General features: G+C 47.0%; 1 protein-coding gene across 1 annotated transcript; it reads right to left on the bottom strand.

The window, feature by feature from the left end:
• On the bottom strand, positions 1 to 27,875 carry gpatch1 (G patch domain containing 1; the record flags this gene model as incomplete). The annotated part of the gene is made up of 15 exons (XM_074628633.1): positions 1 to 121; positions 249 to 382; positions 463 to 578; positions 840 to 926; positions 4,805 to 5,078; positions 5,172 to 5,383; positions 6,132 to 6,229; positions 6,331 to 6,458; positions 13,502 to 13,683; positions 13,827 to 14,132; positions 15,051 to 15,273; positions 17,985 to 18,064; positions 18,243 to 18,393; positions 27,373 to 27,624; positions 27,861 to 27,875. Coding segments are annotated over 15 exons (2,292 nt in total), but the record flags the coding sequence as incomplete, so codon positions are not given.
• Between the last annotated feature and the right edge of the window lie 3 nt (positions 27,876 to 27,878).

Raw genomic sequence — 27,878 nt, forward strand, 5'->3', positions numbered from 1 at the left:
TGAAGTTAGAAAGACTTTATTATCTCAAAAAGGAACAAGAACAGGACAGAAGACGGACGTCCTCACAGAGGACACACTTCACCTCCTTCACCAGGTCTCACGGGACTGGACGTCTTTCAGCCTGGAGGGAGAGGACAGACAGACAGACAGAGAAAGAGAGAGACAGAGTCAGCAGCAGTACGTCCATTCGGTCCCTTTTATAGTAGAAACATTAAATAATAGTGTTAGTTCATGAGGTGACCTCTGACCTCTGGAGCAGCTCCTGAGTGGACACCTGTGCAGCGTCCCCGTCCCCGTCGCTGTCCTCTGAGCTGTTGTCTGTCTCCTTCTTACTCTTCTTCTGCTGCTTCCCTCTGTGTTTGTGCTTCTTGTGTTTCTTCTTCTGGGGACACAAAGAGAGAATGAAGTTAATCAGTCAGGAGACGGAGACGGAGACGGAGACATGTCTTCTTCTTCTTCTACCTTCTTCTCCTTCTTGTGTTTGTGCTGCTTCTTGTTCTTGTGTTTCTTCTCTTTGCTCCTGCTGCTGGGTTTCTCCTCCTCACGGGGGGGGCAGAGGGAGGTGGCTCCTCCTCTGGCTGACCGGGAAACAGCTCCTCCTCTGGCTGACCGGGGAACAACACCACTAACACGTCAGACTACAACTAGATACAGTATATAGTATACTGTTATACTATAGACACATATACTGTATACAGTATATATGTCGTAATATGAGAATAAAGTCATACGTTTATAAAGTCGTTATTTTACGTGTTATTTTCTGTTTTTCTCGAAAAGTTATGACTTTCTATTGTAAATAAAAGGTTGCTGACTCCGGGGGTAGGGAGTGGACTCACTGAGAGCAGCTGAGGGAGGCGGCAGCTTGGGACCAAACTCTTCTTGTTGTTGTTGCTGCTGAGCGGAGTTCAGAGAGGAAACCGGAGCTTTTAAAGAAACACAATCAGAGTCAGAATCACACCGGTCTATAGAAACAACACTTCCTGTTATTAATGAAACTAGAGACTCTAGAGAACATGTTATTAATGATGAAACTATAGAGACTCTAGAGAACATGTTATTAATGAAACTAGAGACTCTAGAGAACATGTTATTAATGATGAAACTATAGACTCTAGAGAACATGTTATTAATGAAACTAGAGACTCTAGAGAACATGTTATTAATGATGAAACTATAGAGACTCTAGATAACATGTTATTAATGATGAAACTATAGACTCTAGAGAACATGTTATTAATGAAACTAGAGACTCTAGAGAACATGTTATTAATGATGAAACTATAGAGACTCTAGAGAACATGTTATTAATGAAACTAGACTCTAGAGAACATGTTATTAATGATGAAACTATAGAGACTCTAGAGAACATGTTATTAATGATGAAACTATAGAGACTCTAGATAACATGTTATTAATGATGAAACTAGAGACTCTAGAGAACATGTTATTAATGATGAAACTATAGACTCTAGATAACATGTTATTAATGATGAAACTATAGAGACTCTAGATAACATGTTATTAATGATGAAACTAGAGACTCTAGAGAACATGTTATTAATGATGAAACTATAGACTCTAGAGAACATGTTATTAATGAAACTAGAGACTCTAGAGAACATGTTATTAATGATGAAACTATAGAGACTCTAGAGAACATGTTATTAATGATGAAACTATAGAGACTCTAGAGAACATGTTATTAATGAAACTAGAGACTCTAGAGAACATGTTATTAATGATGAAACTATAGACTCTAGAGAACATGTTATTAATGATGAAACTATAGAGACTCTAGATAACATGTTATTAATGATGAAACTAGAGACTCTAGAGAACATGTTATTAATGAAACTAGAGACTCTAGAGAACATGTTATTAATGATGAAACTATAGAGACTCTAGAGAACATGTTATTAATGAAACTAGAGACTCTAGAGAACATGTTATTAATGATGAAACTATAGACTCTAGAGAACATGTTATTAATGATGAAACTATAGAGACTCTAGATAACATGTTATTAATGATGAAACTAGAGACTCTAGAGAACATGTTATTAATGAAACTAGAGACTCTAGAGAACATGTTATTAATGATGAAACTATAGAGACTCTAGAGAACATGTTATTAATGAAACTAGAGACTCTAGAGAACATGTTATTAATGATGAAACTATAGAGACTCTAGATAACATGTTATTAATGATGAAACTATAGACTCTAGAGAACATGTTATTAATGATGAAACTATAGACTCTATATAACATGTTATTAATGATGAAACTAGACTCTAGAGAACATGTTATTAATGAAACTAGAGACTCTAGAGAACATGTTATTAATGATGAAACTATAGAGACTCTAGAGAACATGTTATTAATGAAACTAGACTCTAGAGAACATGTTATTAATGATGAAACTATAGAGACTCTAGAGAACATGTTATTAATGATGAAACTATAGAGACTCTAGATAACATGTTATTAATGATGAAACTAGAGACTCTAGAGAACATGTTATTAATGATGAAATTATAGAGACTCTAGATAACATGTTATTAATGATGAAACTAGAGACTCTAGAGAACATGTTATTAATGATGAAACTATAGAGACTCTAGAGAACATGTTATTAATGAAACTAGAGACTCTAGAGAACATGTTATTAATGATGAAACTATAGAGACTCTAGAGAACATGTTATTAATGATGAAACTATAGAGACTCTAGAGAACATGTTATTAATGAAACTAGAGACTCTAGAGAACATGTTATTAATGATGAAACTATAGACTCTAGAGAACATGTTATTAATGATGAAACTATAGAGACTCTAGATAACATGTTATTAATGATGAAACTAGAGACTAGAGAACATGTTATTAATGAAACTAGAGACTCTAGAGAACATGTTATTAATGATGAAACTATAGAGACTCTAGAGAACATGTTATTAATGAAACTAGAGACTCTAGAGAACATGTTATTAATGATGAAACTATAGAGACTCTAGATAACATGTTATTAATGATGAAACTAGACTCTAGAGAACATGTTATTAATGATGAAACTATAGAGACTCTAGATAACATGTTATTAATGATGAAACTAGACTCTAGAGAACATGTTATTAATGAAACTAGAGACTCTAGAGAACATGTTATTAATGATGAAACTATAGAGACTCTAGAGAACATGTTATTAATGAAACTAGACTCTAGAGAACATGTTATTAATGATGAAACTATAGAGACTCTAGAGAACATGTTATTAATGATGAAACTATAGACTCTAGAGAACATGTTATTAATGAAACTAGAGACTCTAGAGAACATGTTATTAATGATGAAACTATAGACTCTAGAGAACATGTTATTAATGATGAAACTATAGAGACTCTAGATAACATGTTATTAATGATGAAACTAGACTCTAGAGAACATGTTATTAATGAAACTGGAGACTCTAGAGAACATGTTATTAATGATGAAACTATAGAGACTCTAGAGAACATGTTATTAATGAAACTAGAGACTCTAGAGAACATGTTATTAATGATGAAACTATAGAGACTCTAGAGAACATGTTATTAATGATGAAACTATAGAGACTCTAGATAACATGTTATTAATGATGAAACTAGACTCTAGAGAACATGTTATTAATGATGAAACTATAGAGACTCTAGATAACATGTTATTAATGAAACTAGAGACTCTAGAGAACATGTTATTAATGATGAAACTAGAGACTCGAGAACATGTTATTAATGATGAAACTATAGACTCTAGAGAACATGTTATTAATGATGAAACTATAGACTCTAGATAACATGTTATTAATGAAACTATAGACTCTAGATAACATGTTATTAATGAAACTATAGACTCTAGATAACATGTTATTAATGAAACTATAGACTCTAGATAACATGTTATTAATGAAACTAGAGACTCTAGATAACATGTTATTAATGAAACTATAGACTCTAGATAACATGTTATTAATGAAACTAGAGACTCTAGAGAACATGTTATTAATGATGAAACTAGAGACTCTAGAGAACATGTTATTAATGATGAAACTAGAGACTCTAGAGAACATGTTAAAACATGTGATCATTGTGATGAAGGAAACACAGTATATAGTATATCAGTCTAATGCAGTGAGGGCCAAAGAGACAATGTACTACGGAGTATTAGGACCACATTGAGGGAAAACACATCTGAGATTTACACAATAACGTCAAAATATTACAAGAATAAAGTCGTAACTTTATGAGGAAAAAACATAACACGTAAAATTACTACTTTATAATATTCTGACTTTATTCTCGTAATATTACGACTTTTTTCTCGTAAATTTGACTTTATTCTCGTAAAGTTACGACTTTATTCTCGTAATATTACGACTTTTTTCTCGTAAAGTTGACTTTATTCTCGTAATATTACGACTTTTTTCACGTAAAGTTATGACTATTCTCTAAATCTCAGATGTATTTTTTCCTCAATGTGGCCCTAATACTCCGTCGTACCATAGACCTACAACAATGATACATAAAATTGAAAATGTAAACAAAAAACAGTTATTCATTTCCATTTTTAAACAGCCACAGGGAGCCGCTGGAGAGGAGCTGAAGAGCTGCAGGTTGCTGACCGCTGGACTAGAATGAACACAGATGATACCGGCGGTCCAGCTAGCACGAGTAAAGCGAGGAGAAAATTCACAACATGACTCTCCCAAAAACAGGAAACGGTGACGAGGACTCTGGTGTTTCTGTACGGTTCTGACTGTTCTTACCTTTCTGCTGACTGGAGGAGGTGACGGAGGGGGTGGTGGAGGAGGTGATGCTGAAGAGGTTCAGCGGCTGCGGGTGGACCTCGTCCTTCACCTCCACTTCATCGTTGCTCTCTCCCTCTGATGATGAAGAGGAGGATTTGTCATCAGAGGAGCCGGCGAAGATGGCCTTGAACAGATCCATGGGAGGCCTGCTCTCCTCCTCCTCTTCCTCCTCCTCCTCTTCATCACCTCCTCTCTTCTTGTCTGAGTTGTTCTGCTGATCCGCTGACTTCCTCTGAATGAAGACAACAACAACAACAACAACATCAGGTCTCCTGCTCTCCAGAGGACCAACCCTCGGACCCACAGTGAGTCTGGTCTGGTTTACCTCCGTGTTGGTGATGCTGCTGGAGGCAGGTGAGGAAGGTGAGGAAGGTGAGGCAGGTGTGTTTGAGGAGGTCTGGCTCAGTTTGGTCTCAGTTTGGATTCGTGCAGCGATGAGCAGCTCACTCAGCGGGTCGCTCTTCTTCTTCTCCTCCTCCTTCCGGTCTGATACGTCCCACCTGGACCTCTTCCCTGCCTCCGGAGGCTTTGGAGGAGCTGAGGAGGAAGAGGAGTGATGAGTCAGCTAGTGTGGACCAGCCTTAAGTCTGAAACATCTGGTTGTGTGGACCAGCCTTAAGTCTAAAACATCTGGTAGTGTGGACCAGGCTTAAGTCTGAAACGTCTGGTAGTGTGGACCAGCCTTAAGTCTGAAACATCTGGTAGTGTGGACCAGCCTTAAGTCTAAAACATCTGGTAGTGTGGACCAGGCTTAAGTCTGAAACGTCTGGTAGTGTGGACCAGCCTTAAGTCTAAAACATCTGGTAGTGTGGACCAGGCTTAAGTCTGAAACGTCTGGTAGTGTGGACCAGGCTTAAGTCTGAAACGTCTGGTAGTGTGGACCAGGCTTAAGTCTGAAACATCTGGTAGTGTGGACCAGGCTTAAGTCTGAAACGTCTGGTAGTGTGGACCAGCCTTAAATCTGAAACATCTGGTAGTGTGGACCAGCCTTAAGTCTAAAACATCTGGTAGTGTGGACCAGCCTTAAGTCTAAAACATCTGGTAGTGTGGACCAGCCTTAAGTCTAAAACATCTGGTAGTGTGGACCAGCCTTAAGTCTAAAACATCTGGTAGTGTGGACCAGCCTTAAGTCTGAAACATCTGGTTGTGTGGACCAGCCTTAAGTCTAAAACATCTGGTAGTGTGGACCAGCCTTAAGTCTGAAACATCTGGTTGTGTGGACCAGCCTTAAGTCAGATGTCAGTAACTGGTAAACCCAGAGGGAGCTGGAGGTGAATGAAGTTACCTGTCGTCGTCGTCGTCTCTCTGCTCTCCGTCACAGACAGGAAGTTGAACACTGAGAACTTGTCTCTCTTCACTTTAGGCAGACCGACCAAACTGGACCTGTAGAACCAACAGACAGTACTTTCACTTTTTAAGTACATTTTACAGCTAGTACTTGTGTACTTTTACTTCAGTAGTACTTGGTGTGTGTGTGTGTGTACTCGGGGTAGGGGTTGGGGATGTTGAATCTCTTGCAGAGCAGTTTATCAGGATGCCACTCAAACGTTTCTCTGGTCAGTTTTCCGAACATCTTCATGTTGACGGCGGCCTCTTTGTCTTCCACGTCGCCCTGACAACCAAACAACCAGTTAACCAAACAACCAGACAACCAGTCAACAGAACAAGCAGACAAGCAGACAACCAAACAAGCAGACAACCAAACAACCAATCAACCAGTCAGTCAGACAAGCAGACAAGCAGACAACCAGACAAGCAGACAACCAAACAAGCAGACAGCCAGACAACCAAACAACCAGACAACCAGACAAGCAGACAGCCAGACAACCAAACAACCAGACAGCCAGACAAGCAGACAGCCAGACAAGCAGACAGCCAGACAAGCAGACAGCCAGACAAGCAGACAACCAGTCAGCCAGACAAGCAGACAACCAGACAAGAAGACAGCCAGACAAGCAGTCAGCCAGACAAGCAGTCAAGCAGACAACCAAACAACCAGACAGCCAGACAACCAAACAGCCAGACAAGCAGACAAGCAGACAACCAAACAACCAGACAGCCAGACAACCAGTCAGCCAGACAAGCAGACAACCAGACAGCCAGTCAGCCAGACAGACAACCAGACAGCCAGACAACCAAAGAACCAGACAGCCAGACAACCAAACAACCATACAAGCAGACAGCCAGACAAGCAGACAGCCAGACAAGCAGACAGCCAGACAACCAAACAGCCAGACAACCAGTTAGCCAGACAAGCAGACAACCAAACAACCAGACAACCAAACAGCCAGACAAGCAGACAACCAAACAACCAGTCAGCCAGACAAGCAGACAAGCAGACAACCAAACAACCAGACAACCAAACAGCCAGACAAGCAGACAACCAAACAGCCAGGCAACCAAACAACCAGACAAGCAGACAACCAAACAACCAGACAAGCAGACAGCCAGTCAGCCAGACAAGCAGACAACCAAACAACCAGACAACCAAACAGCCAGACAAGCAGACAAGCAGACAACCAGACAACCAATCAACCAGACAACCAGAAAATCAGACAACCAAACAAGCAGACAACCAGACAACCAAGCAACCAGACAACCAAACAACCAGCCAACCACACAACTAAGCAACCAAACAACCAGCCAACCAGACAGCCAGACAACCAGTCAGCCAGACAAGCAGACAACCAGACAGCCAGACAACCAAACAACCAGACAGCCAGTCAGCCAGACAAGCAGACAAGCAGACAAGCAGACAGCCAGTCAGCCAGACAACCAGACAACCAAACAGCCAGTCAGCCAGACAACCAGTCAGCCAGACAACCAGACAACCAGACAGCCAGACAACCAAACAACCAGACAGCCAGTCAGCCAGACAACCAGACAAGCAGACAAGCAGACAGCCAGACAACCAAACAACCATACAAGCAGACAGCCAGACAAGCAGACAGCCAGACAGCCAGACAACCAGTTAGCCAGACAAGCAGACAAGCAGACAACCAATCAACCAGACAACCAGAAAATCAGACAACCAAACAAGCAGACAACCAAGCAACCAGACAACCAAACAACCAGCCAACCACACAACTAAGCAACCAAACAACCAGCCAACCAGACAGCCAGACAACCAGTCAGCCAGACAAGCAGACAACCAGACAGCCAGACAACCAAACAACCAGACAGCCAGTCAGCCAGACAACCAGTCAGCCAGACAAGCAGACAAGCAGACAAGCAGACAGCCAGTCAGCCAGACAACCAGACAGCCAGACAACCAGACAACCAAACAGCCAGTCAGCCAGACAACCAGACAGCCAGTCAGCCAGACAACCAGACAACCAGACAGCCAGACAACCAAACAGCCAGTCAGCCGGACAACCAGACAAGCAGACAACCAGACAGCCAGACAACCAAACAACCATACAAGCAGACAGCCAGACAAGCAGACAGCCAGACAACCAGTTAGCCAGACAAGCAGACAAGCAGACAAGCAGACAACCAAACAGCCAGACAGACAAGCAGACAGCCAGACAAGCAGACTAGCAGACAAGCAGACAAGCAGACAACCAAACAACCAAACAGCCAGACAACCAGTCAGCCAGACAAGCAGACAAGCAGACAAGCAGACAACCAAACAGCCAGACAGACAAGCAGACAGCCAGACAAGCAGACTAGCAGACAAGCAGACAAGCAGACAACCAAACAGCCAGACAAGCAGACAACCAAACAACCAGACAACCAAACAGCCAGACAAGCAGACAACCAAACAGCCAGGCAACCAAACAACCAGACAAGCAGACAACCAGACAAGCAGACAACCAAACAACCAGACAAGCAGACAGCCAGTCAGCCAGACCAGCAGACAACCAAACAGCCAGACAACCAAACAGCCAGACAAGCAGACAACCAGACAAGCAGACAACCAATCAACCAGAAAACCAGACAACCAAACAAGCAGACAACCACACAACCAGACAACCAAGCAACCAGACAACCAAACAACCAGCCAACCAGACAACCAGCCAACCACACAACTAAGCAACCAGACAACCAAGCAACCAGCCAACCAAACAACCAGCCAACCAAACAACCAGCCAACGAGACAAGCAGACAACGAGACAAGCAGACAACGAGACAAGCAGAAAACCAAACAACCAGCCAACCAGACAAGCAGACAACCAAACAACCAGACAACCAAACAACCAGTCAACCAAACAACCAGACAACCAGACAACCAAACAACCAGCCAACCACACAACTAAGCAACCAGGTTCAGGTTCAGGTGACTTTATTTGTACCCGTAGGTAGATTTGTTTTGCAGCAAAAAAAAAGATGACATCCGTATCGACAATGAGGTAGAGCACAGACAAGAGACAGACATACCAAAAACATGACAATGGGTACTCAAGGGCTTACTGGAAACAGGACCCAGCAAAAAGAGAAGGCCACAACAACAGTATAAAACACTACTGAAATATCAGGACAGAAAAGACACAATAAAATGAGAAAAGGGATAAACTTCCATAAATAAGTATGTGCAAAAACTGCTATGACTTATTTAAGTGAACTATTGCAGCTGGAACAAAACTGTTCCTGTAGCGCTTTGTTCTGCACTTTGGGACCCTAAACCTCCGACCAGATGGGAGAAGCTGGAACTCACCCGACAGAGGATGGGAGTCATCTTGTGAAATGTAGCTGGCTATCCGCTGTAACTGTCTGGTATACAGAGACTCTAAACTCAGCTGTGACTCGCCAATCAGCCGACTGGACCATTTAATAATCTGACTCAGCTTATTTTTGTCCTTCAGAGGCAGAGTACCAAACCATGACACTAGTGCAAAGGTGAACCAGACAACCAAACAACCAGACAACCAAACAACCAGACAAACAGATAACCAAACAACGAGACAACCAGACAACCAAGCAACCAGACAAGCAGACAACCAGCCAACCAGACAACCAAGCAACCAGACAACCAAACAACCAGCCAACCACACAACTAAGCAACCAAACAACCAGCCAACCAGACAGCCAGACAACCAGTCAGCCAGACAAGCAGACAACCAGACAGCCAGACAACCAAACAACCAGACAGCCAGTCAGCCAGACAAGCAGACAAGCAGACAAGCAGACAGCCAGTCAGCCAGACAACCAGACAACCAAACAGCCAGTCAGCCAGACAACCAGTCAGCCAGACAACCAGACAACCAGACAGCCAGACAACCAAACAACCAGACAGCCAGTCAGCCAGACAACCAGACAAGCAGACAAGCAGACAGCCAGACAACCAAACAACCATACAAGCAGACAGCCAGACAAGCAGACAGCCAGACAGCCAGACAACCAGTTAGCCAGACAAGCAGACAAGCAGACAACCAATCAACCAGACAACCAGAAAATCAGACAACCAAACAAGCAGACAACCAAGCAACCAGACAACCAAACAACCAGCCAACCACACAACTAAGCAACCAAACAACCAGCCAACCAGACAGCCAGACAACCAGTCAGCCAGACAAGCAGACAACCAGACAGCCAGACAACCAAACAACCAGACAGCCAGTCAGCCAGACAACCAGTCAGCCAGACAAGCAGACAAGCAGACAAGCAGACAGCCAGTCAGCCAGACAACCAGACAGCCAGACAACCAGACAACCAAACAGCCAGTCAGCCAGACAACCAGACAGCCAGTCAGCCAGACAACCAGACAACCAGACAGCCAGACAACCAAACAGCCAGTCAGCCGGACAACCAGACAAGCAGACAACCAGACAGCCAGACAACCAAACAACCATACAAGCAGACAGCCAGACAAGCAGACAGCCAGACAACCAGTTAGCCAGACAAGCAGACAAGCAGACAAGCAGACAACCAAACAGCCAGACAGACAAGCAGACAGCCAGACAAGCAGACTAGCAGACAAGCAGACAAGCAGACAACCAAACAACCAAACAGCCAGACAACCAGTCAGCCAGACAAGCAGACAAGCAGACAAGCAGACAACCAAACAGCCAGACAGACAAGCAGACAGCCAGACAAGCAGACTAGCAGACAAGCAGACAAGCAGACAACCAAACAGCCAGACAAGCAGACAACCAAACAACCAGACAACCAAACAGCCAGACAAGCAGACAACCAAACAGCCAGGCAACCAAACAACCAGACAAGCAGACAACCAGACAAGCAGACAACCAAACAACCAGACAAGCAGACAGCCAGTCAGCCAGACCAGCAGACAACCAAACAGCCAGACAACCAAACAGCCAGACAAGCAGACAACCAGACAAGCAGACAACCAATCAACCAGAAAACCAGACAACCAAACAAGCAGACAACCACACAACCAGACAACCAAGCAACCAGACAACCAAACAACCAGCCAACCAGACAACCAGCCAACCACACAACTAAGCAACCAGACAACCAAGCAACCAGCCAACCAAACAACCAGCCAACCAAACAACCAGCCAACGAGACAAGCAGACAACGAGACAAGCAGACAACGAGACAAGCAGAAAACCAAACAACCAGCCAACCAGACAAGCAGACAACCAAACAACCAGACAACCAAACAACCAGTCAACCAAACAACCAGACAACCAGACAACCAAACAACCAGCCAACCACACAACTAAGCAACCAGGTTCAGGTTCAGGTGACTTTATTTGTACCCGTAGGTAGATTTGTTTTGCAGCAAAAAAAAAGATGACATCCGTATCGACAATGAGGTAGAGCACAGACAAGAGACAGACATACCAAAAACATGACAATGGGTACTCAAGGGCTTACTGGAAACAGGACCCAGCAAAAAGAGAAGGCCACAACAACAGTATAAAACACTACTGAAATATCAGGACAGAAAAGACACAATAAAATGAGAAAAGGGATAAACTTCCATAAATAAGTATGTGCAAAAACTGCTATGACTTATTTAAGTGAACTATTGCAGCTGGAACAAAACTGTTCCTGTAGCGCTTTGTTCTGCACTTTGGGACCCTAAACCTCCGACCAGATGGGAGAAGCTGGAACTCACCCGACAGAGGATGGGAGTCATCTTGTGAAATGTAGCTGGCTATCCGCTGTAACTGTCTGGTATACAGAGACTCTAAACTCAGCTGTGACTCGCCAATCAGCCGACTGGACCATTTAATAATCTGACTCAGCTTATTTTTGTCCTTCAGAGGCAGAGTACCAAACCATGACACTAGTGCAAAGGTGAACCAGACAACCAAACAACCAGACAACCAAACAACCAGACAAACAGATAACCAAACAACGAGACAACCAGACAACCAAGCAACCAGACAAGCAGACAACCAGCCAACCAGACAACCAGCCAACCACACAACTAAGCAACCAGCCAACCAAACAACCAGCCAACGAGACAAGCAGACAACCAAACAACCAAACAACCAGCCAACCAAACAACCAGACAACCAAACAACCAGTCAACCAAACAACCAAACAACCAGACAACCAAACAACGAGACAACCAGTCAACCAAACAACCAGACAAGCAGACAACCAAACAACCAAACAACCAAACAACCAGACAACCAAACAACCAGCCAACCACACAACTAAGCAACCAGACAACCAAACAACCAAACAACCAGACAAACAGATAACCAAACAACGAGACAACCAGTCAACCAAACAACTAGACAACGAGACAAGCAGACAACCAAACAGCCAGGCAACCAAACAACCAGACAAGCAGACAACCAGACAAGCAGACAACCAAACAACCAGACAAGCAGACAGCCAGTCAGCCAGACAAGCAGACAACCAAACAACCAGTCAACCAAACAACCAGACAACCAAACAACCAGACAACCAGTCAACCAAACAACCAGACAAGCAGACAACCAAACAACCAGACAACCAGCCAACCAGCCAACCACACAACTAAGCAACCAGACAAGCAAACAACCAGACAACCAAACAACCAGACAACCAGACAACCAAACAACCAGACAAGCAGACAACCAAACAGCCAGGCAACCAAACAACCAGACAAGCAGACAAGCAGACAACCAAACAACCAGACAGCCAGTCAGCCAGACAAGCAGACAAGCAGACAACCAAACAACCAGACAGCCAGACAACCAAACAGCCAGACAAGCAGACAACCAAACAACCAATCAACCAGACAACCAAACAAGCAGACAACCACACAACCAGACAACCAGCCAACCAGACAACCAGCCAACCACACAACTAAGCAACCAGACAACCAAGCAACCAGCCAACCAAACAACCAGCCAACCAAACAACCAGCCAACGAGACAAGCAGACAACCAAACAAGCAGACAACCAAACAACCAGCCAACCAGACAACGAGACAAGCAGACAACCAAACAACCAGTCAACCAAACAACCAGACAACCAAACAACCAGACAACCAAACAACCAGACAACCAAACAACCAGTCAACCAAACAACCAGACAACCAAACAACCAGACAACCAGACAACCAAACAACTAAGCAACCAGACAACCAAACAACCAGACAACCAAACAACCAGACAAACAGACAAGCAGACAACCAGACAAGCAGACAACCAAACAACCAAACAAGCAGACAACCAAACAAGCAGACAATACACTGACTATGGATCAGAACCTCACAGAACCACACTGAGCGCGGCCTCCTACCTCCTGGTCACGGCTGACCTCCACGCTGTCCTCCTCCTCCTCCTGGGTCTTGGCTCTGGTGAAGCGGGAGGACAGCGAGGAGGAGGTGGGTCTGTACAGGATGGAGGCTCGGACGAACTCGTCCCTCTCCCTGCTGCGCTCCCACTCCGTCATCCCCGGGTCCAGACTCTGCTCCAGGCCGTCTGGGACACAGAGACCAGGTTTATGGTTCACACCTACTGTGCTTTAGATCAACATGTACTCAGTATGCTTGTACAACATAAAACTCTATTAGTGGTGTGTCTGAAGGGACTGCAGTGCATGATGGGACATGTAGGCCTCCTACCTTTGTCTCCCTGTTTCAGGCCGTTCAGGTAGAGCTCGTAGCGGGCCTGTTTGCTGGGGTTCATCTCAAACGGTCTGAAGGTCTGCGAGGAGGTCTGGACTCCTCTCCACGCCGTCAGAGCCTCCTGCTGCTGCTCGTGGCCGGAGGACGCCGCGCCGCCCCCAGCCGAAGACCCCGCCGCCGGCCGCGAGGCATCGTGGGAGGCCGGGGTGGCGGTTTTGGTGGAGGGCACGTTGGGGGAGTTACGGAGGTTGAGCAGTCGCTGTCTGTCTTCAGGCCTCAGCAGCTCCAGAACTGAACTGGGACCTGATCAGGATCCAGGACAACAACACATCAGATACTGAGTCTGTTAGTTAGTCAGTTCGTTAGATGTAGACAGTCGACTCAGAGTTTCTCAGGACAGAGATCAGCATAAATCAGCCTGTTAGACACCCGGCCCCCTGAAGCTGTGGTTAGACTTTCAGTAAGGACGGTAACAGTCCGTTGCTACGTATAACAGACCGTTGCTACGTATGATAGACCGTTGCTACGTATAACAGACCGTTGCTACGTATAGCAGACCGTTGCTACGTATAACAGACCGTTGCTAGGTATAACAGACCGTTGCTAGGTATAACAGACCGTTGCTACGTATAACAGACCGTTGCTACGTATAACAGACCGTTGCTATGTATGATAGACCGCTGCTACGTATGATAGACCGTTGCTACGTATAACAGACCGTTGCTACATATAGCAGACCGTTGCTACGTATAACAGACCGTTGCTACATATAGCAGACCGTTGCTACGTATAGCAGACCGTTGCTACGTATAACAGACCGTTGCTATGTATAACAGACCGTTGCTACGTATAACAGACCGTTGCTACGTATGACAGACCGTTGCTATGTATAACAGACCGTTGCTATATATATAACAGACCGTTGCTATGTATAACAGACCGTTGCTATGGACACAGCTCTGATGTCGGACTCTGGATGACCGTTTTGGTGTCTAATTATTGATTTCTTCAGTTAGTAGCCGTGTAATAATCAGGATAATGTACACCTAGCGGGTCAGTGTTGTGAAGGAATCCCCACAGGGTGATGAGAGACCGCGTCGGGTCCTGCACGGCTCCACTCCGCTCCGCTCCGCGTCGGGTCCTGCAGCATCACCTGTTGGGGATTCCTTCCCCACACTGACCCGCTAGCGGTACATCATCTCTTACATAACAGACCGGTACCTTGCAGAGCGTCTTCTTCCAGCAGCGTCCTCCTCTGGCCGGAGTCCAGCTGGTGGCGTCCTCCTCCCTGTTGGGGCTCCTCTTTGACCATGTGGCCCCTGGAGGCCCTCAGAGCCTCGGCCAGAGCCGGACTGACCCCGGAGAGACCCGAAACGTGGACCGCCACCGGACGGAACCGCCGGACGGGACGGTAGTCTCTGGGCAGAGAGGGGGGGGGGAAGATCTGCAGACGGACAGAGAGAGGTCGGTTAGTGGAGGTTAGAGAAGGTTAGTGGAGGTTAGTGGAGGTTAATGGAGGTTAGTGGAGGTTAGAGAAGGTTAGTGGAGGTTAGTGGAGGTTAATGGAGGTTAGTGGAGGTTAGTGAAGGTTAGAGAAGGTTAGTGGAGGTTAGTGGAGGTTAGTGGAGGTTAGTGAAGGTTAGAGAAGGTTAGTGGAGGTTAGTGGAGGTTAGTGGAGGTTAGAGAAGGTTAGTGGAGGTTAGTGGAGGTTAGTGGAGGTTAGTGAAGGTTAATGGAGGTTAGTGGAGGTTAGTGAAGGTTAGTGGAGGTTAGAGAAGGTTAGTGGAGGTTAGTGGAGGTTAGAGAAGGTTAGTGGAGGTTAGTGGAGGTTAGTGAAGGTTAGAGAAGGTTAGTGGAGGTTAGTGGAGGTTAGAGAAGGTTAGTGGAGGTTAGTGGAGGTTAGTGGAGGTTAGAGAAGGTTAGTGGAGGTTAGTGGAGGTTAGTGGAGGTTAGTGGAGGTTAGAGAAGGTTAGTGGAGGTTAGTGGAGGTTAGTGGAGGTTAGTGGAGGTTAGAGAAGGTTAGTGGAGGTTAGTGAAGGTTAGTGGAGGTTAGAGAAGGTTAGTGGAGGTTAGTGAAGGTTAGTGGAGGTTAGTGGAGGTTAGAGAAGGTTAGTGGAGGTTAGTGGAGGTTAGTGAAGGTTAGTGGAGGTTAGAGAAGGTTAGTGGAGGTTAGTGGAGGTTAGTGGAGGTTAGTGGAGGTTAGTGGAGGTTAGAGAAGGTTAGTGGAGGTTAGTGGAGGTTAGTGGAGGTTAGTGAAGGTTAGTGGAGGTTAGAGAAGGTTAGTGAAGGTTAGTGGAGGTTAGTGGAGGTTAGTGGAGGTTAGAGAAGGTTAGTGGAGGTTAGTGGAGGTTAGTGGAGGTTAGAGAAGGTTAGTGGAGGTTAGTGAAGGTTAATGGAGGTTAGTGGAGGTTAGTGAAGGTTAGTGGAGGTTAGTGGAGGTTAGTGGAGGTTAGTGAAGGTTAGTGGAGGTTAGTGGAGGTTAGTGAAGGTTAGTGGAGGTTAGTGGAGGTTAGAGAAGGTTAGTGGAGGTTAGTGGAGGTTAGTGAAGGTTAGTGGAGGTTAGAGAAGGTTAGTGGAGGTTAGAGAAGGTTAGTGGAGGTTAGTGGAGGTTAGTGGAGGTTAGTAGAGGTTAGTGGAGGTTAGTGAAGGTTAGTGGAGGTTAGAGAAGGTTAGTGGAGGTTAGTGGAGGTTAGTGAAGGTTAGTGGAGGTTAGAGAAGGTTAGTGGAGGTTAGAGAAGGTTAGTGGAGGTTAGTGGAGGTTAGTGGAGGTTAGAGAAGGTTAGTGGAGGTTAGTGAAGGTTAGTGGAGGTTAGTGGAGGTTAGAGAAGGTTAGTGGAGGTTAGTGGAGGTTAGTGAAGGTTAGTGGAGGTTAGAGAAGGTTAGTGGAGGTTAGTGGAGGTTAGTGGAGGTTAGTGAAGGTTAGTGGAGGTTAGAGAAGGTTAGTGGAGGTTAGAGAAGGTTAGTGGAGGTTAGTGAAGGTTAGTGAAGGTTAATGGAGGTTAGTGAAGGTTAGTGGAGGTTAGTGGAGGTTAGTGAAGGTTAGTGGAGGTTAGTGGAGGTTAGTGGAGGTTAGAGAAGGTTAGTGGAGGTTAGTGGAGGTTAGTGAAGGTTAGTGAAGGTTAATGGAGGTTAGTGGAGGTTAGTGGAGGTTAGTGAAGGTTAGTGGAGGTTAGAGAAGGTTAGTGGAGGTTAGTGAAGGTTAGTGGAGGTTAGTGGAGGTTAGTGAAGGTTAGTGGAGGTTAGTGGAGGTTAGAGAAGGTTAGTGGAGGTTAGAGAAGGTTAGTGGAGGTTAGTGGAGGTTAGAGAAGGTTAGTGGAGGTTAGTGAAGGTTAGTGGAGGTTAGTGAAGGTTAGTGGAGGTTAGTGGAGGTTAGTGGAGGTTAGAGAAGGTTAGTGGAGGTTAGAGAAGGTTAGTGGAGGTTAGTGGAGGTCAGAGAAGGTTAGTGGAGGTTAGTGAAGGTTAGTGGAGGTTAGTGGAGGTTAGAGAAGGTTAGTGGAGGTTAGTGGAGGTTAGTGAAGGTTAGTGGAGGTTAGAGAAGGTTAGTGGAGGTTAGTGAAGGTTAGTGGAGGTTAGTGGAGGTTAGTGGAGGTTAGTGGAGGTTAGAGAAGGTTAGTGGAGGTTAGTGAAGGTTAGTGGAGGTTAGTGGAGGTTAGTGAAGGTTAGTGGAGGTTAGTGGAGGTTAGAGAAGGTTAGTGGAGGTTAGTGAAGGTTAGTGGAGGTTAGTGGAGGTTAGTGGAGGTTAGAGAAGGTTAGTGGAGGTTAGAGAAGGTTAGTGGAGGTTAGTGGAGGTCAGAGAAGGTTAGTGGAGGTTAGTGAAGGTTAGTGAAGGTTAGTGGAGGTTAGTGGAGGTTAGAGAAGGTTAGTGGAGGTTAGTGAAGGTTAGTGAAGGTTAGTGGAGGTTAGTGGAGGTTAGTGAAGGTTAGTGGAGGTTAGTGGAGGTTAGAGAAGGTTAGTGGAGGTTAGTGGAGGTTAGTGGAGGTTAGTGGAGGTTAGAGAAGGTTAGTGGAGGTTAGTGGAGGTTAGTGAAGGTTAGTGGAGGTTAGTGGAGGTTAGTGAAGGTTAGTGGAGGTTAGTGGAGGTTAGTGAAGGTTAGCGGAGGTTAGTTGAACTAGTTTATCTCAGAGGACACGTCACCAGGCCGGAGGAGCTGCTCACCGTCTGGTCCTGCGGGGGGTTCTGGGCCAGAGTGAACCCCTCCAGGATCTTACCGAGGTACGACGCATCTTTGCTCCTGTCTGTGAACATAAAACAAAATGATTGTTTACTCTCCAGGACCCTCAAGGACCCTCCAGGATTCTCCAGGATTCTCCAGGCCCCTCCAGGACCCTCCAGGACCCTCCAGGATTCTCCAGTACCCTCCAGGATTCTCCAGGCCCCTCCAGGACCCTCCAGGCCGGTCTCAGGCAGCGTTACCTCTTTTCTTGGCGTACTGCTGCGGCGCCGTCCAGCCATACAGGCCGTCTCCAGGCTCCTCCCCTCCCAGCGTGGTGTCGTATCTGGACATGGAGTCTCTGTGGTAAACCTCTTCGTCATCATCATCCTCCAGGGCCCCGACCCCGAACGCCTGCAGGTCAAAGGTCAAAAGCGTTTAGAGTCAGTGATCTAGACGTTAGAGACCCCGAACGCCTGCAGGTCAAAGGTCAGCAGCGTTTAGAGTCAGTGATCTAGACGTTAGAGACCCCAAACGCCTGCAGGTCAAAGGTCAAAGGTCAGCAGCGTTTAGAGTCACAGTGATCTAGGGTCTTTCCCATTAGTGCTTTTATACGGCTTGACTCCTCTCCTTGACTCCTCTCCTCGTGTCTTAGTCCCGCCCACGGGAGATGCGAGCGGAGGAGGCGAGGAAACGACTCGAGGAGAGAGGAAACGAGGAAATATGTTTTTAGAGACATGAGACGTCGTTTCCTCTGAAGCGTCACGTGAAGCGACGTCCGTTTCTGATGACAGCAGCAGCTGATCACAGCTGGATCAGCTGTCAGTCGGCTTCAACAGCTGATCACATCTGGATCAGCTGATCACAGCTGGATCAGCTGATCACAGCTGGATCAGCTGATCACAGCTGGATCAGCTGTCAGTTGGCTTCAACATCTGTTTATGTCTGAACTGATCTAATACTAATAAAGAAACAGAGTTATCAGAGCAGCAGTGTTTCCTCTCTGTAGTCTGTTACCTGTTTAACAAACACCTGCACATGAATAACAGCTGCAGTCTGTATTTCTACTGTGGACTGAGTCCTGCTTAGAGGACCAGGAACCATCTCTACTGGATCAATACCTTTATATTATGTATTCATTATTAGTGTCTGTAGTTATTGATATTCTGACAGTAGAAGTTATGTATTAGGCTGAATGTTTCAGGGAAAATGTAAATGATGTAACTCATATCAAACCCGACACTCAGGAATGATCAGCCTCATGTGACTGAATGGAAATGAGGATAAATGATGTCGGAGTCGGACTCCCTCAGAGTCGGACTCCCTCAGAGTCGGACTCCTTCAGTGACGGACTCCCTCAGAGTCGGACTCCCTCAGAGTCGGACTCCCTCAGAGTCGGACTCCTTCAGTGACGGTGTGTGAAGCAGAGCTCCTGCAGGTCCTCCTGCTGCTGGATCACTTCACCATCAACATGCTCCGTCTGCTGTTCACTCCTACAGTTAACGCAGATTATAACTAGATGGTGAACAAAAAGACAACTAAAATATAAAACTGTTAATCTGTGATCTGTCTTCACTCTGGTATAAAACTCAGTGATGTTGATGTATCTGATCAGTCTGATCGGCGCAGCGTCCAATCAATAACTGATATCCAGTAAGGGGGCGTGTCGGTCGGTGATAAACTTCTGTGGAGGAAACACTGGAGGATGCACTGGTGTATCCTCGCTCATAGCTCCTCCAGCAAGCCTCCTCGCTCCTCCATCCTCGCTCCTCCATCCTCGCTCCTCCATCCTCGCTCCTCCATCCTCGCTACGCACTTTATGAATTGGGACGTCCTTCAAGATGGAGGACTGAGATCGATTTCCGGGTCACAGCCGGAGGATCGAGGAGACGAGGAGACAAGGAGGCGAAAAATGATGAAATGAGAAGGACCTCTAGACGTTAAGAGACCCTGAACGCCTGCAGGTCAAAGGTCAGCAGCGTTTAGAGATGATCTAGACGTTAGAGACCCTGAACGCCTGCAGGTCAAAGGTCAGCAGCGTTTAGAGATGATCTAGACGTTAGAGACCCTGAACGCCTGCAGGTCAAAGGTCAGCAGCGTTTAGAGATGATCTAGACGTTAAGAGACCCTGAACGCCTGCAGGTCAAAGGTCAGCAGCGTTAAGGGAGATCTAGACGTTAGAGACCCTGAACGCCTGCAGGTCAAAGGTCAGCAGCGTTTAGAGATGATCTAGACATTAGAGACCCTGAACGCCTGCAGGTCAAAGGTCAGCAGCGTTTAGAGATGATCTAGATGTTAGAGACCCTGAACGCCTGCAGGTCAAAGGTCAGCAGCGTTTAGAGATGATCTAGACGTTAGAGACCCTGAACGCCTGCAGGTCAAAGGTCAGCAGCGTTTAAAGATGATCTAGACGTTAAGAGACCCTGAACGCCTGCAGGTCAAAGGTCAGCAGCGTTAAGGGAGATCTAGACGTTAGAGACCCTGAACGCCTGCAGGTCAAAGGTCAGCAGCGTTTAGAGATGATCTAGACATTAGAGACCCTGAACGCCTGCAGGTCAAAGGTCAGCAGCGTTTAGAGATGATCTAGACGTTAGAGACCCTGAACGCCTGCAGGTCAAAGGTCAGCAGCGTTTAGAGATGATCTAGACGTTAGAGAGCCTGAACGCCTGCAGGTCAAAGGTCAGCAGCGTTTAGAGATGATCTAGACGTTAGAGACCCTGAATGCCTGCAGGTTAAAGGTCAGCAGCGTTTAGAGATGATCTAGATGTTAGAGACCCTGAACGCCTGCAGGTTAAAGGTCAGCAGCGTTTAGAGATGATCTAGACGTTAGAGAGCCTGAACGCCTGCAGGTCAAAGGTCAGCAGCGTTTAGAGATGATCTAGACGTTAGAGAGCCTGAACGCCTGCAGGTCAAAGGTCAGCAGCGTTAAGGGAGATCTAGATGTTAGAGACCCTGAACGCCTGCAGGTCAAAGGTCAGCAGCGTTAAGGGAGATCTAGACGTTAGAGACCCTGAACGCCTGCAGGTCAAAGGTCAGCAGCGTTAAGGGAGATCTAGATGTTAGAGACCCTGAACGCCTGCAGGTCAAAGGTCAGCAGCGTTTAGAGATGATCTAGATGTTAGAGACCCTGAACGCCTGCAGGTTAAAGGTCAGCAGCGTTTAGAGATGATCTAGACGTTAAGAGACCCTGAACGCCTGCAGGTCAAAGGTCAGCAGCGTTTAGAGATGATCTAGACATTAGAGAGCCTGAACGCCTGCAGGTCAAAGGTCAGCAGCGTTAAGGGAGATCTAGATGTTAGAGACCCTGAACGCCTGCAGGTCAAAGGTCAGCAGCGTTTAGAGATGATCTAGACGTTAAGAGACCCTGAACGCCTGCAGGTCAAAGGTCAGCAGCGTTTAGAGATGATCTAGACGTTAGAGACCCTGAACACCTGCAGGTCAAAGGTCAGCAGCGTTAAGGGAGATCTAGATGTTAGAGACCCTGAACGCCTGCAGGTCAAAGGTCAGCAGCGTTTAGAGATGATCTAGACGTTAAGAGACCCTGAACGCCTGCAGGTCAAAGGTCAGCAGCGTTAAGGGAGATCTAGACGTTAGAGACCCTGAACGCCTGCAGGTCAAAGGTCAGCAGCGTTTAGAGATGATCTAGATGTTAGAGACCCTGAACGCCTGCAGGTCAAAGGTCAGCAGCGTTTAGAGATGATCTAGACGTTAAGAGACCCTGAACGCCTGCAGGTCAAAGGTCAGCAGCGTTAAGGGAGATCTAGACGTTAGAGACCCTGAACGCCTGCAGGTCAAAGGTCAGCAGCGTTTAGAGATGATCTAGACGTTAGAGACCCTGAACGCCTGCAGGTCAAAGGTCAGCAGCGTTTAGAGATGATCTAGACGTTAAGAGACCCTGAACGCCTGCAGGTCAAAGGTCAGCAGCGTTTAGAGATGATCTAGACGTTAGAGACCCTGAACGCCTGCAGGTCAAAGGTCAGCAGCGTTTAGAGATGATCTAGACGTTAGAGACCCTGAACGCCTGCAGGTCAAAGGTCAGCAGCGTTTAGAGATGATCTAGACGTTAGAGACCCTGAACGCCTGCAGGTCAAAGGTCAGCAGCGTTTAGAGATGATCTAGATGTTAGAGACCCTGAACGCCTGCAGGTCAAAGGTCAGCAGCGTTTAGAGATGATCTAGACGTTAGAGAGCCTGAACGCCTGCAGGTCAAAGGTCAGCAGCGTTTAGAGATGATCTAGACGTTAGAGACCCTGAACGCCTGCAGGTCAAAGGTCAGCAGCGTTTAGAGATGATCTAGACGTTAGAGACCCTGAACGCCTGCAGGTTAAAGGTCAGCAGCGTTTAGAGATGATCTAGACGTTAAGAGACCCTGAACGCCTGCAGGTCAAAGGTCAGCAGCGTTAAGGGAGATCTAGATGTTAGAGACCCTGAACGCCTGCAGGTTAAAGGTCAGCAGCGTTTAGAGATGATCTAGACGTTAGAGACCCTGAACGCCTGCAGGTCAAAGGTCAGCAGCGTTAAGGGAGATCTAGATGTTAGAGACCCTGAACGCCTGCAGGTCAAAGGTCAGCAGCGTTTAGAGATGATCTAGACGTTAGAGACCCTGAACGCCTGCAGGTCAAAGGTCAGCAGCGTTTAGAGATGATCTAGATGTTAGAGACCCTGAATGCCTGCAGGTCAAAGGTCAGCAGCGTTAAGGGAGATCTAGACATTAGAGAGCTTGAACGCCTGCAGGTTAAAGGTCAGCAGCGTTTAGAGATGATCTAGATGTTAGAGACCCTGAACGCCTGCAGGTCAAAGGTCAGCAGCGTTTAGAGATGATCTAGACGTTAGAGAGCCTGAACGCCTGCAGGTTAAAGGTCAGCAGCGTTTAGAGATGATCTAGACATTAGAGAGCCTGAACGCCTGCAGGTCAAAGGTCAGCAGCGTTAAGGGAGATCTAGATGTTAGAGACCCTGAACGCCTGCAGGTCAAAGGTCAGCAGCGTTTAGAGATGATCTAGATGTTAGAGACCCTGAACGCCTGCAGGTCAAAGGTCAGCAGCGTTTAGAGATGATCTAGACGTTAAGAGACCCTGAACGCCTGCAGGTCAAAGGTCAGCAGCGTTAAGGGAGATCTAGATGTTAGAGACCCTGAACGCCTGCAGGTCAAAGGTCAGCAGCGTTTAGAGATGATCTAGATGTTAAGAGACCCTGAACGCCTGCAGGTCAAAGGTCAGCAGCGTTTAGAGATGATCTAGACGTTAGAGACCCTGAACGCCTGCAGGTCAAAGGTCAGCAGCGTTTAGAGATGATCTAGACGTTAGAGACCCTGAACGCCTGCAGGTCAAAGGTCAGCAGCGTTTAGAGATGATCTAGACGTTAGAGACCCTGAATGCCTGCAGGTCAAAGGTCAGCAGCGTTTAGAGATGATCTAGATGTTAGAGACCCTGAACGCCTGCAGGTCAAAGGTCAGCAGCGTTTAGAGATGATCTAGACGTTAGAGAGCCTGAACGCCTGCAGGTCAAAGGTCAGCAGCGTTTAGAGATGATCTAGACGTTAGAGACCCTGAATGCCTGCAGGTCAAAGGTCAGCAGCGTTAAGGGAGATCTAGATGTTAGAGACCCTGAACGCCTGCAGGTCAAAGGTCAGCAGCGTTTAGAGATGATCTAGATGTTAGAGACCCTGAACGCCTGCAGGTCAAAGGTCAGCAGCGTTTAGAGATGATCTAGATGTTAGAGACCCTGAACGCCTGCAGGTCAAAGGTCAGCAGCGTTTAGAGATGATCTAGACGTTAAGAGACCCTGAACGCCTGCAGGTCAAAGGTCAGCAGCGTTAAGGGAGATCTAGACGTTAGAGACCCTGAACGCCTGCAGGTCAAAGGTCAGCAGCGTTTAGAGATGATCTAGACGTTAGAGACCCTGAACGCCTGCAGGTCAAAGGTCAGCAGCGTTTAGAGATGATCTAGACGTTAAGAGACCCTGAACGCCTGCAGGTCAAAGGTCAGCAGCGTTTAGAGATGATCTAGACGTTAGAGACCCTGAACGCCTGCAGGTCAAAGGTCAGCAGCGTTTAGAGATGATCTAGACGTTAGAGACCCTGAACGCCTGCAGGTCAAAGGTCAGCAGCGTTTAGAGATGATCTAGACGTTAGAGACCCTGAACGCCTGCAGGTCAAAGGTCAGCAGCGTTAAGGGAGATCTAGATGTTAGAGACCCTGAACGCCTGCAGGTCAAAGGTCAGCAGCGTTTAGAGATGATCTAGATGTTAGAGACCCTGAACGCCTGCAGGTCAAAGGTCAGCAGCGTTTAGAGATGATCTAGACGTTAGAGAGCCTGAACGCCTGCAGGTCAAAGGTCAGCAGCGTTTAGAGATGATCTAGACGTTAGAGACCCTGAACGCCTGCAGGTCAAAGGTCAGCAGCGTTTAGAGATGATCTAGACGTTAGAGACCCTGAACGCCTGCAGGTTAAAGGTCAGCAGCGTTTAGAGATGATCTAGACGTTAAGAGACCCTGAACGCCTGCAGGTCAAAGGTCAGCAGCGTTAAGGGAGATCTAGATGTTAGAGACCCTGAACGCCTGCAGGTTAAAGGTCAGCAGCGTTTAGAGATGATCTAGACGTTAGAGACCCTGAACGCCTGCAGGTCAAAGGTCAGCAGCGTTAAGGGAGATCTAGATGTTAGAGACCCTGAACGCCTGCAGGTCAAAGGTCAGCAGCGTTTAGAGATGATCTAGACGTTAGAGACCCTGAACGCCTGCAGGTCAAAGGTCAGCAGCGTTTAGAGATGATCTAGATGTTAGAGACCCTGAATGCCTGCAGGTCAAAGGTCAGCAGCGTTAAGGGAGATCTAGACATTAGAGAGCTTGAACGCCTGCAGGTTAAAGGTCAGCAGCGTTTAGAGATGATCTAGATGTTAGAGACCCTGAACGCCTGCAGGTCAAAGGTCAGCAGCGTTTAGAGATGATCTAGACGTTAGAGAGCCTGAACGCCTGCAGGTTAAAGGTCAGCAGCGTTTAGAGATGATCTAGACATTAGAGAGCCTGAACGCCTGCAGGTCAAAGGTCAGCAGCGTTAAGGGAGATCTAGATGTTAGAGACCCTGAACGCCTGCAGGTCAAAGGTCAGCAGCGTTTAGAGATGATCTAGATGTTAAGAGACCCTGAACGCCTGCAGGTCAAAGGTCAGCAGCGTTTAGAGATGATCTAGACGTTAAGAGACGATCTAGACGTTAAGAGACCCTGAACGCCTGCAGGTCAAAGGTCAGCAGCGTTAAGGGAGATCTAGATGTTAGAGACCCTGAACGCCTGCAGGTCAAAGGTCAGCAGCGTTTAGAGATGATCTAGATGTTAGAGACCCTGAACGCCTGCAGGTCAAAGGTCAGCAGCGTTTAGAGATGATCTAGACGTTAAGAGACCCTGAACGCCTGCAGGTCAAAGGTCAGCAGCGTTAAGGGAGATCTAGATGTTAGAGACCCTGAACGCCTGCAGGTCAAAGGTCAGCAGCGTTTAGAGATGATCTAGATGTTAAGAGACCCTGAACGCCTGCAGGTCAAAGGTCAGCAGCGTTTAGAGATGATCTAGACGTTAGAGACCCTGAACGCCTGCAGGTCAAAGGTCAGCAGCGTTTAGAGATGATCTAGACGTTAGAGACCCTGAACGCCTGCAGGTCAAAGGTCAGCAGCGTTTAGAGATGATCTAGACGTTAGAGACCCTGAATGCCTGCAGGTCAAAGGTCAGCAGCGTTTAGAGATGATCTAGATGTTAGAGACCCTGAACGCCTGCAGGTCAAAGGTCAGCAGCGTTTAGAGATGATCTAGACGTTAGAGAGCCTGAACGCCTGCAGGTCAAAGGTCAGCAGCGTTTAGAGATGATCTAGACGTTAGAGACCCTGAATGCCTGCAGGTCAAAGGTCAGCAGCGTTAAGGGAGATCTAGATGTTAGAGACCCTGAACGCCTGCAGGTCAAAGGTCAGCAGCGTTTAGAGATGATCTAGATGTTAGAGACCCTGAACGCCTGCAGGTCAAAGGTCAGCAGCGTTTAGAGATGATCTAGATGTTAGAGACCCTGAACGCCTGCAGGTCAAAGGTCAGCAGCGTTTAGAGATGATCTAGATGTTAGAGACCCTGAACGCCTGCAGGTCAAAGGTCAGCAGCGTTAAGGGAGATCTAGATGTTAGAGACCCTGAACGCCTGCAGGTCAAAGGTCAGCAGCGTTAAGGGAGATCTAGATGTTAGAGACCCTGAACGCCTGCAGGTTAAAGGTCAGCAGCGTTAAGGGAGATCTAGATGTTAGAGACCCTGAATGCCTGCAGGTCAAAGGTCAGCAGCGTTAAGGGAGATCTAGACGTTAGAGACCCTGAACGCCTGCAGGTCAAAGGTCAGCAGCGTTTAGAGATGATCTAGACGTTAGAGACCCTGAACGCCTGCAGGTCAAAGGTCAGCAGCGTTAAGGGAGATCTAGATGTTAGAGACCCTGAACGCCTGCAGGTTAAAGGTCAGCAGCGTTAAGGGAGATCTAGATGTTAGAGACCCTGAACGCCTGCAGGTCAAAGGTCAGCAGCGTTTAGAGATGATCTAGACGTTAGAGAGCCTGAACGCCTGCAGGTCAAAGGTCAGCAGCGTTTAGAGATGATCTAGACGTTAGAGACCCTGAACGCCTGCAGGTTAAAGGTCAGCAGCGTTTAGAGATGATCTAGATGTTAGAGACCCTGAATGCCTGCAGGTCAAAGGTCAGCAGCGTTCAGAGATGATCTAGACGTTAGAGACCCTGAACGCCTGCAGGTCAAAGGTCAGCAGCGTTAAGGGAGATCTAGATGTTAGAGACCCTGAACGCCTGCAGGTCAAAGGTCAGCAGCGTTAAGGGAGATCTAGACGTTAGAGACCCTGAACGCCTGCAGGTCAAAGGTCAGCAGCGTTTAGAGATGATCTAGACGTTAAGAGACCCTGAACGCCTGCAGGTTAAAGGTCAGCAGCGTTAAGGGAGATCTAGACGTTAGAGACCCTGAACGCCTGCAGGTCAAAGGTCAGCAGCGTTTAGAGATGATCTAGACGTTAAGAGACCCTGAACGCCTGCAGGTCAAAGGTCAGCAGCGTTAAGGGAGATCTAGACGTTAAGAGACCCTGAACGCCTGCAGGTTAAAGGTCAGCAGCGTTAAGGGAGATCTAGACGTTAGAGACCCTGAACGCCTGCAGGTCAAAGGTCAGCAGCGTTTAGAGATGATCTAGACGTTAAGAGACCCTGAACGCCTGCAGGTCAAAGGTCAGCAGCGTTAAGGGAGATCTAGACGTTAGAGACCCTGAACGCCTGCAGGTCAAAGGTCAGCAGCGTTTAGAGATGATCTAGACGTTAAGAGACCCTGAACGCCTGCAGGTCAAAGGTCAGCAGCGTTTAGAGATGATCTAGATGTTAGAGAGCCCACCTGACCGGCCACGCCTCCTCCTCTCCGTGAGCCTCTCCGTGCGTCTCCGAACAGACGACTCCTCGCCTCAGACTGCGGCCGGAACAGGTCGATGTGTTCGGGGGCTCCGCGGCCCAGCAGCGCCAGGCCCGGGTCCAGACCCCGGTACCCCAGACCCTGAACCCCCAGCTTGGGGCTGAAGTCCACCGGAGTCACGTCCTTCGGGGCAAAGGTCACGTTCTCCGGAGCAAACTCCTCGTCGTCCTCGTCGTCCTGCCGGGCGGAGACAGGAAGTCCCATTAATGTCAAATCAATAGTTTGATTGATATTTGATTGATTGATATACACAACGTTCATTCAGCCGTTATTTCAATCTGGAGGACTCATTGAGGACGTGTCCTCCTTTACAACGACGTCCAGAGAACCATCAAACACAACATCAGTAACTAGTGAACAAGAAGCAGTCAGTCCGTCTGAAACCAGCACCGGACCTCAGAGACAACGCTTACCTGTGAGTCCTCCGATCC

The sequence above is a fragment of the Sebastes fasciatus genome, unplaced genomic scaffold, assembly GCF_043250625.1.
Source record: "Sebastes fasciatus isolate fSebFas1 unplaced genomic scaffold, fSebFas1.pri Scaffold_77, whole genome shotgun sequence".
NCBI classification, from domain to species: Eukaryota; Metazoa; Chordata; class Actinopteri; order Perciformes; family Sebastidae; genus Sebastes; species Sebastes fasciatus.